The 10,915-nt window shown below is 34.8% G+C and overlaps 1 protein-coding gene across 1 annotated transcript; it reads left to right on the forward strand.

Annotated features, from left to right (window-relative positions):
• Nucleotides 1-2,256: 2,256 nt before the first annotated feature.
• Nucleotides 2,257-8,399, forward strand: LOC105179701 (glycosyltransferase family protein 47). The gene is made up of 4 exons (XM_011103355.3): nucleotides 2,257-3,055; nucleotides 3,383-3,505; nucleotides 5,814-5,981; nucleotides 6,495-8,399. The coding sequence occupies exons 1-4, from the start codon at nucleotides 2,714-2,716 to the stop codon at nucleotides 8,175-8,177; spliced, it is 2,316 nt and encodes a 771-aa protein (XP_011101657.1). The 5' UTR covers nucleotides 2,257-2,713; the 3' UTR covers nucleotides 8,178-8,399.
• Nucleotides 8,400-10,915: the final 2,516 nt, after the last annotated feature.

The following is a 10,915-nucleotide window of genomic DNA, read 5'->3' on the forward strand; positions in this document are numbered from 1 at the left end:
TCATTATGTAATTTACCACTTAAAAAGAATTGGGGCATTAGTCTCGCTATTTGAACGAATCATGCTTTCTAGATTATTTATAGTTATGATTTATAACTAGTACAAAACTCGTGCCAAAGACATGGTGAATATTTTTAATTTAGATAGTGACTGTAATAATATATATTGAAGAATGCATATTTAGCGGCAGATAGAAATATTCCAATTTTTTCGAGTATTTACCTTTAATATGTCGAGCATAACATATATTTTCTATTAAAAGTAGGTGCTATTGGCACCAAAATCAAAGCTAATTTATCCATAAAAACATATACGTCATTAATTTTCTATTCCACTTCCATCCCAATTAGTAGAAAAAATAAGAATCGAACGCACCCCTGCGACAAAGCAAGCATGTAAATCATTTTAAGAATTACACTGGAAAATCTGCACAAATGCAGTCCATGTCCCACAATTATTCAAAAATTTAAAATAATTAAAAATATATTTGTAACTTTAAAAGATTACAATTATACATTTATTGCTAAAATAATGAAAAAGAAAGTCAATGATACCTTAGAATAAAGCAAGCATTTTATTCTTTTAGAAGTTTCATTGCACCCCAACATCAATAAAGTGTCTAAATATGCATCAAACTTTTTTTTGTGAATATATTGAATATTATGAAAATTTTTCACGTGTTTTGAATTAAATTACTTATATACTCTTGAAATTAGGCGGATAACTGATTTTGGACTACAATAATATTTAATAGGCGTTTGCAATTACTTTTACTTTTGTAACAAAAATAAATTGTACTAAAATTCGTAAGTTAAACAATAGTTAAAATTGAGAGTGCTTGAAAATAAAAGATCAAAGTTTTTTCTTTGAATATTAGAGTATTTGGAAGAACAACTGTAATAATTTATAATTTTACCAATAAGCCGCAGAAGTTGTTTATAACTTTTTACTCAAAAAAATCAACTTAATTTAAACAGTTCAAAACAAAAGTATTAATAGAAATACACTATTTTCAGTTTTTATTGATTCAAAATATTTCTTTTACCTTAAATTTGAGAAATAATTGCAGATGCTTTATGATTATATTATTATTCATTTAATTGTTCGAATCAATTCTTTTGGTAAAAAAAAAAATGTTGTATTTATACTAATTGAGTCAATAAATTATTTATTATGTAATCAAATTTTTCATAAGTATATATTTTTTCAATAACATATGTAATGTTATATAAATTGCTTACAACCTTCTATAAGCAATTTTGAAAATACTACTTCTATATAACATATTCAATAAAATTTTAATATATTATTTTAAATCCGCAATTTATCATAAAAAATAATTTCATTCCAATATCGATTATTATTATCAATTATGGTAATGGAATCAACTAAGAAATGAGAATTCTATTACATTTTAATTATTATGTATATCAATTATAAGAATGCTATTCAAATGTGATTTCTGTTATATACTTATTCCATTTCTAAATTAATTTTATTTTCATTTGATCTTATTCCTACGTGCCAATCATGCACTAAATAAATTTGCAATCTTGGCATTCATATTTATGTAGGTTTATAAATACATTTTTAATAAGAAAAATTGCATAATGTCATATTTATTTTATATGTCAACAATAATACTTTTTGATTTGTGATTTTTAATAATAAAATTAAAGTGGTTAATACCTAATGCACTTGAGGTTGCATGTCACGGATTAATTACACTTAAACCCTCTATAAAAATATAAAATTATACTTTATCTAAAATAAATTTTAAAAATTACACTTACACATTTTTCAAAAAATTCACTGATTTCTTTTATAAGTAAAAAAATATACGTGAAAATGTTAATGAAAGTTAAAATTAAAAATTTATATAACTGATTTGCTAACGGCGGTATTTTTAGTTCAAAATTTAATAAAATAGAGTGATGTGTAAATAATTCTTTTTAGAGGGATGTAAGTTTAATTTTTAATTTTTTTAAAAAATAATTTCATATTTTTCTAGGAATTTAAGTCTAATTAAATCGTAAAGTTGCCATGAAAAAGTAAAAGAACAAGAATTACAAAAAAAAAAAAAAAAAGGTGTATGGTCAAGTCAAAGCACGAACTCTCTGCGCGCTGTCGAATTTCTTACCCATTGCATCATCGCATGCATACATACACAAAGTTGTATGTATATCCATTGCGCTGTACACACACAAAAACATACAGAGACATGTGGGCGTGTATATATATAGAGGCGTGTATCATGAAGATAAACAAATGAGCATAGAATAGAAAAATTGGAATTCCAAGAGAAGGTGGCTAGCAACCTTTGCACTTCCCCTTTCCCTCCCTGGAAACACGTCTGCGGTTTTCTTGTCAACTTGCGAGAGTGTGTGTGTGTGTGTTGGTTGCATTAGAATTAAAAACCCACAAACCTTGTAGAGAGAGAGAGAGAGATAAAAGCAACGGAATCCAGAAACGAACAAAAGAGGAACCGTAAAGATCGATTGGAATCCCCTCCGACTTATCCCTCTCAATAGTTAAGGCCTCCCTCCATTTGTTTTTTTTTTATTCTTGGTCTGAGGGGAAAAGGAGAGAAAGAATTATGCAAGAATTACCAGCTTTTTCATTTCATGCAAAGCCGCCGCTGTGAGGATCTTCCGGCGGGTGTGGCGGCGGCGGCGGCGGTGTTATTCTTTTTTCTGTTAAATTATTTGAAGTGATGGGTTCGAGCGCAATTGTGACCTCCGCCGGTGGCGGCGGAGGTGTCGGATGGTGGAGGTGGTTCTGGCACAGTAGCAATGGCGGTGGGAAGAGCAGTAACAGTACGAGTAAGAATGGGAGTCATAATCACGAGGCGTGTGTTTTGTCGTCAGCTTTTGCGTATTTCCTGTTTTCGTTTGTCGTTTTGGGGTCGATTGGTAACTTATATGCGAGATTCATGCTCACGCCTAACGCGCGCACGGGGATCACGGCTCTCGGGTGTCAAGAGGACAATGAGGGATCGTGGGCTCTAGGCGTTTTCTATGGCGACTCCCCCTTTTCTCTCAAACCCATTGAAGCTGTAAGTTCCTCTGCTGTTTTTCTATTCTACTGCAAGTTTCTGATTATGCATGCTAATGAAATTCATCTGTTGAATGACAAAAATGAGCTTTTTTTCAAAATTTTCAAGTTATCCTGGGTGTTGGGTTTGTAAAAATTTCTACTCTTCCTGGGATGATTGTGGATTTGTAAAGATGGATTAGGTTCTGGGTTTTTGGTTTTGATTGTGAAGTTCTTTAGTTATGGTTTTATGATTGCAGATGATCTGTGCAAATATATTTGATTAATTGTTTTGGTTGGAAATTGGAAAATTTTCACAATCAATTAACATCTGCGATATGGTTGGCAGATGAACGTCTGGAAGGACAAGAGTGCAGCATGGCCTGTAGCCAACCCAGTTATCACTTGTGCCTCAGTTTCTGATGCTGGGTTCCCAAGCAATTTTGTTGCCGATCCTTTTCTTTATGCACAGGTATGCTATATTTCTTTGTTTCTTCAATCTAATTGGTTTTAGTTTTTTCCAGTTATTCCTTGAATTGGTTATGAGTTTCATTTTGTAATATGTGGTTTTTATGTATGCACGTCCGGGTATCTTGCTGTTATTTGTGTCTTCCGTAAGATTGGTTGAAGTATGAAGGGGTGATGAAACAGTAATCGTTAGTCATTTTGGTGCATGCCATTTCAGTTTCTAACCCTGTAATTATAATCTTTCCATTTGGTTAACCAGTGGAGTGAATTAGTGGTTATCGTCATTTCCAGTAGACCAAAGTCAAATAGTGATTCAGAAAAACGGATTTCTTTGCTGCATCTTGGTGTTGCTCTTGGTATTATATTATTTGCAGACGGGGTCATGGAATCTGTCAATATTATATCCTTCCACGAAGGAGCTTACAGGACAAAGCAAAGGACTTTTTGAGATTAGAGCAAGTGTGGTTGAGTTGTAAATTTGATTTGGAGGGAAAAGACGAAGAGTTTCGTTTCTCGTAAAAGACTCTTTTTCGGCTCTTTACTATATCATTACATATCTTCAGTTTTATGTATGCTTGCTATTCTGACTCAGACAATATGAAGACAGCATATAACTACTGTGCTTGAAGAAAGAAGATACGGAATATAATTGGCAAACAAGGAATGGAAAAAAAACTTAAAATCTACCTGAATCACCTTGGTGGGGACAGAATATATTCTTTTTTCCTTTTTGTATTTGAGTTGGATGACCAACGGTACCATCAAGAACTTATCTTAGTTGGAAAGCAATATCCAAGTGAGCTTTTTGTAGATTCTCGCAGATGAAATCAGAAAGCTGTTATAGGACTTAAAGTGGTATGCAAGATCCAGGGGAGTTTGTTGAGAAGTGCTCCATCTGTACTAAGACAAATTTAAGGCAGCTCTGTAGACATGTTTTAGTCATGGGTGGTGTGACAAGGGATGTTACGATCAGTAGCACATGTGCACAGCAACTGGTGTTTGAAATGGAATGTTATGTTCAGTCAAGTTAAAGGTTAAGTTTTCTGGAAAAACCTCTTAGCAGAATTGTAACATAGAATATGAAGGGTGTACCGGAACATCTGTGGGCCATTTGCATTGAACTGGTTTGACTACATCGGATGCTTTCTATGCATAAAATTTTGTGTGCATTTTGCTGGACACATGCTTAAGTTAATATAGATACATATAAATGTGCACGAATGTGATATGTTTGGTGAAATCTATGCCTTTGTCATCTTAACAATGGTCATTTTAAATAATATCACATAATTTAATTAAGAAAATATTTATTATTTTGGAATATGAAAAAAGAAATTAATTTTAAACAATTAATAGAGTTGGGGTGGGGCGTGGCGGATTGTGGGTCCGGGTTTTCCCCAAAAAAAGCGGGATGGGTTTCATGCCCATCCCACCAGCCTAGACCTGTGGCGTTGCCAACCCGAGGACTACATGTCTTATTGTTTGCTTCGCCTTTGTGTATCAAATTCGTTCTCTATGTTTATGTAAATGTTCTCATGTGTTGAACCTTGGTTGATAAAATTTTGAGGATTAATTAGTAATCACGAGTCACAACTAGTTTATAGGATATGGAATTCCTGTTGTCTAGACTCCTATACACCTACCCGGGGATGGTGATATACCTCTGGTAGTCAAGGTTTAAACAGCATATTTCAATTGAATTTGACCTCCGCTTCTTCTTTAGGATATATTTCTGCTGCAACTTCCCCACTTTTTGCCCTTTGTGCTCATAGTGCTTTTGTTGATCATGCTATCCATTGCTCTTCATATTTGATCTGCGCATTGGTCATTTTAATTGGAGAGCCAAAATGCACCTTGCTAGTCCCGACAGATAGAGGGAAAAAATGATGGATGGAATTAATACGAGAGTACGATTTGCTTGAACTGTTCTTTCGAATAAATCCAGTACTGATATTTGATATGGGTTATATTTCTTACACATTGAGATAACAGATTTGTCAGAAATAATAAATTGGGCCGTTCACGTTACAATATTGAATTTTCAAGTGTGGTCTTCATCATTTGCTTTGAGAAACCAGAGGTTGCTATCATGATCAATTTGATTATGTTGATTTGTTTCATAGTTACAAAAATCATGGGACATTATGGCTACATACTTATGTTAATTTTAGTTGTAAGCTAGATTAAAAAATTGCATATGATCTTTCACCGGACTTGTTTGCTAGTTGTGTTAGAATATTGTACCAGACTCAGTAACATGTTACAGGTGAAGTTTCTGCGGGCTGAAGCTGATGTTTGATTACATGATTCAGGGTGAAATCCTTTACCTATTCTACGAAACCAAAAATTCAATCACAATGCAAGGAGATATTGGAGTTGCAAGGAGTATAGACAAGGGAGCAACATGGAAACAGCTGGGTATCGCGCTCGACGAAGATTGGCATCTCTCCTATCCATATGTCTTTGAGTACAATGGAAATGTAAGACTCAACTAATTAAATTACAATAACTTACCTTGGTAGTTTGTCTCAGTCTGACCACCCAAAGCACGCTTCCCCCTCTTGAAGTTACCAAGACTTTCTCTCCAACTTCATAATATTTACGTATCACCTATTCTATTAGAATAGGTGGTAGTTCTTAGAACCTTGAGGTTCCGTTTCTCTCCGAAGAGCTTGTTACGTATCAACATAGAGATGTAATTGTTTTGTATTAAATTTCAGAAGGCAGACAATTGTAATGTCTTTTCTTTTCAATGGGGGAACCTAAAGGGAAGGTTCTCGTAAATTCAAAAGGGAAAGTGAGTCCGTCCAGCCCCTCAGTTTGCTAGTTGAGTTGGGAAGAATTTAACACCTACTTTTGACAGATGGCGATCACTAGGTTCCGCCATTCTATCCATGGATCTTAATAATTTTGTTGGCCTTAGTGCGAGATAATGTTGTTTTCTTAGTCTAAGTTTCTTTCTTGGTTACTCATTTTCAATTTTTCTATCCCAGATATATATGATGCCAGAGGGCAGTGCAAATGGGGATCTTCGTCTTTATCGCGCAATCGACTTCCCTTTAAAATGGACATTGCATAAGGTTATTATGAAAAAGCCGCTAGTAGACTCATTTATGATTCCTCGTGAAGGTAAATTCTGGCTTTTTGGTTCTGATCACACTGGGATTGGCACCAAGAAGAACGGACAGCTGGAGATCTGGCACAGCAGCTCACCTCTAGGTCCCTGGAAACCTCACAAGAAGAACCCTATATATAACACAGACAAGAGCATGGGAGCCCGGAATGGAGGGAGACCTTTTGTTTATAAGGGAAATCTTTATCGTATTGGTCAAGACTGTGGCCAGACATACGGCCATAGAATACGAGTGTTTAGGGTTGAAGTTCTGAACACTGAGGAGTTCAAAGAAGTTGAGGTTCCGTTTCCCTCCAAAGAGCCCGCTAAGGGACGAAATGCTTGGAACGGGGCCCGCAACCATCACCTTGATGTACAGCAGCTCAGCTCTGGGCAGTGGATTGCAGTTCTAGATGGAGACCGAGTGCCGTCTGGAGATGCAGTTCATCGCTTCATTCTTGGGTCTGCTTCAGTTGTTGCTGTTGCTGGTCTAGTCATGCTTGTCGGCTTGCTGCTTGGGGCTGTAAAGTGTTTAGTGCCCTTAAGTTGGTGCCCTCACAGCATGGAAAAGAGAAGTGACACTTTCTTAACTTGGGAGAGGCCAAACTTATTCTCTTCAAAGCTTAGACTTTTTTGCAGTCGCTTGAACCGAGCAGGTTTGATTCTCCGTGCGAGAATAAGACCAAACACTTGCACCGGAATTTTTGTCCTCCTTGTGACCATTGTGGGGGCTGTGATGCTAATGTGTACTGGTGTTAAGTATATCTATGGCGGTAGCGGGGCTGAGGAACCCTACCTGTTGGACGGACACTACTCCCAGTTTACATTACTAACAATGACGTACGATGCTCGCCTTTGGAATTTGAAAATGTATATAAAACATTACTCAAGATGCTCCTCTGTGCGTGAGATAGTCGTGGTCTGGAACAAAGGAATACCACCACAACCGGGTGATTTTGACTCAGCAGTGCCGGTAAGGATAAGAGTAGAGAAAAATAATTCACTGAACAACCGATTTAAGGTTGACCCTTTGATTAAGACCCGAGCGGTTCTTGAGCTCGATGATGACATTATGATGACCTGTGATGATATTGAACGAGGGTTCAAGGTATGGCGCGAGCATCCAGATAGGATTGTCGGTTTCTATCCTCGGCTCATCAACAGCAGCCCTTTGAAGTATAGAGGCGAGAAACATGCTCGTAAGCACAATGGATACAACATGATTTTGACGGGGGCTGCTTTCGTTGATGCTAAGGTAGCATTTGAGAGGTATTGGACCGCAGAAGCTGAAGCTGGTCGAGCATTGGTGGATAGCTATTTCAACTGTGAGGATGTGCTGATGAACTACTTGTACGCAAACGCGAGCTCTTCAAGCGTAGTCGAGTATGTTAAACCTGCATGGGCAGTCGATACCTCGAAATTGTCAGGCGTCGCAATTAGCCGGAACACACAGGCTCATTATGGGGTCAGAAGCAACTGTTTAACGAAATTTGCAGGTATGTATGGCGGTTTAACTCACAGAAAAGCTGAATTTAGCAGTAGGAAGGATGGGTGGGATGTATAGTTAAGACAGATTGGTCAAGGTAAAAAGCTTAGATGCCTTTGTTTGATTTTGTTTTTATGTTTGTCTTCTTGGTCTTTTTCTCTACAACTGTATGTTTGTTTATAGCCTACAATGTTGTTGTGAATTTTTGTGAGAAATCTCAGAGTGTCTTAGTTCTGGTCAGTCAAACTGTACAGTGTTCTGAATGAAAATACATGGTGGTGGTTCTCTTTTTTTCTTGTATTTTGGGAAATTTGATGCCTCTACAGTCTACATATGTGAGTGGAAAGCTGTTGGATTCATATGATGTCTTAAAATGTTTATATCAGTATGTCTAATTTAGGGGTTTTCTGCAAACACTTAAGTGATTATTAGCTTATTATTGAAAATACGTTGAAAAGATTGTTTTTCTTTTACAGTTTTTATTTTTAAACTGTTGAAATTAAGTTGATTTAAGTCAACAGCTGGATGTATGTTTCTACTAATTTCTGTAGCTTATTAATAAAACTGTAAATATTAAGTTGTTTATTCAAATTTTCCAACTTCTTTCATTTTTAACTTTCATCTGAAAATTTCCTCAATTTTTATTAATGCGTAAGTTACAATATTTTTTCTCCTGATTTACAACTTTTTGCACCATCAAACGTAGAAGTTATTGCAAACATTCCTTTTATAGATCACAATCTTGTTTTTGTAGTATATAATTACGTGTTATCTTATGAGATGGTTTCTTTTTTCTTTTTGAGAAAATTGGAACAAAATAAGTTTTATTAATTTGTTAGGGTGAATTATCACTTTTGGTTACTCATGTTTTTTTTTTTTTTTTTTATCAAATTTAATTCCTCACACTTTAAGATTTCATCAAATTTTAGTTCTTATCGTTTAACATCCATTAAAAATAACGAATTTGCCAAATAAAAAATAAAAAATCATAAAAGTGATCAAGGGGTTCAAAACCCCAACCTTGGTGTGAAAGATGATGGCTTCACCACTCCACTGAACACATCTTTTAAAATCTTCTTATGAAAGTGAAATATTACTAAATATAACAGTAAAATAAAAAATATGTTGAAAAAATATTTCAAAATTATGCTAAGTAAGGTTTAGTAGTGAGGCCGCCAATTTTTCAGCAACTTTTTATAGGCTTAATGTATTTACTACACCGTATATTAGGAGGGGTGACAAAACAAAGACGTTATATACAACGATGGCAATAATACCTCAAAATTAAATTATTTTTGGCAATTACAAGACTTTGGCCACCTAATTTTCAAAACGGTCGGAATTTGTTGACGTGGACAAAACATTAAGGCTTTTCTTGTGTGCTTTGCAGACATGGAATTGTAATAAAAAATCAAGTGCCAAACTAATTATTTCTTTTTATTTTTTCTTGCCACATAAGAGCTCACATGTAAAATTTTCATGCCATATAATCAATGGCATGGATAAAAAAAGAAAAAAAAAATACTTTTTTATTTGGATTTTTTTTACTCACGGGACATTCTTTTTATCTCTTCTCTATCGCAAAAACAAACTTTATATTTAGATTTTATACTAGCTGTCATGACACGACGTCCATGCGTGCAAATAATAAATAATCTTACTTGCACAGTAAAAAAATAAAATGCATAAAAAATTAGTATTTTATAGATAATTATAAATTATAAAAAAAATAAAATTATTATGTATATAATAATTCCTCGCCCAATCCATCCCGTCGCGGCTGCCCCCAAAAAGGGACGACGTGAGCACAACCGGGCGACGTCTCCCAACGCACAATTGGGCGACGGGGTTTACCCCGTCGACAATTTGCCTGAAGGATACAACGGAGAGTTTATTTAAATTCCTAATTAACGACATTAAGTTTAAAAATTAAAAAAGAGGAGTGTGTTTAGCAATATGTTATACATGGAACTGATTATTCTTTAGGACTTACCCAATCGTAGATCCATCACTTTCTCCCCCCCCCCCCCACCCCCCACTCTGATCATTTACATTTTATAAATTGTATTTCTAATTTTTTGGGACGTTTTAAAATAAATTTTAATTACTCTAATCATAATCTTTTTCGTATATCAATTACGTACCTTTAAGATAAATATAACTATATAACTTCATGTCATAAAATTAGATTGATCCAAGAAATTGACTACGATCACAGAATAATTTATTTATTGCATTGTATCATAAATTGCAACGCAAATTACTATCAACAGCATAATGCCCAAGTAAACTATATTGACACCCCTAAGGTTATGCTTAATTACACAAACTCCCCTCCTTCGCGTCATTTATGAAATCATAGGTACACTCGTGTAAAATTTCGTCAAAGAATAAGAGATATACTTGTAATTAAAACTACACAATCTCAAGGAGTGTAATTGTAATTTTATAAAAAATGAAAGATGTTTGTGTAATTAGATTTAATATCAAGGGTGTCAATGCAATTTACCGTAATTGTTTTCCTTTGATCTGCCTCCTCCATGCATGTACACAACCATCTCTCCCCTCCCATTCATCCCAGATCTAATAGCTTTTCTTTCTGAGAAACTCATAAAGATCATACCTATTTCGTATACATGCATACAATTTCCCTCTTCTTTGCATACAAATCTTGAAAATATATATATATATATACATATATTTAATTCATTCATAATATTTTGTTAGAAATCATTTGTTGAGGTCTCTTTTCTGTCATTGAGGGCTCTTGAAAATAAATTCAATTCTTGTTACGTATACATATACATATGAATAGA

Source organism: Sesamum indicum, linkage group LG7 (genome assembly GCF_026168435.1).
Source record: "Sesamum indicum cultivar Baizhima isolate 11 linkage group LG7, ASM2616843v1, whole genome shotgun sequence".
Classification (NCBI taxonomy): Eukaryota; Viridiplantae; Streptophyta; class Magnoliopsida; order Lamiales; family Pedaliaceae; genus Sesamum; species Sesamum indicum.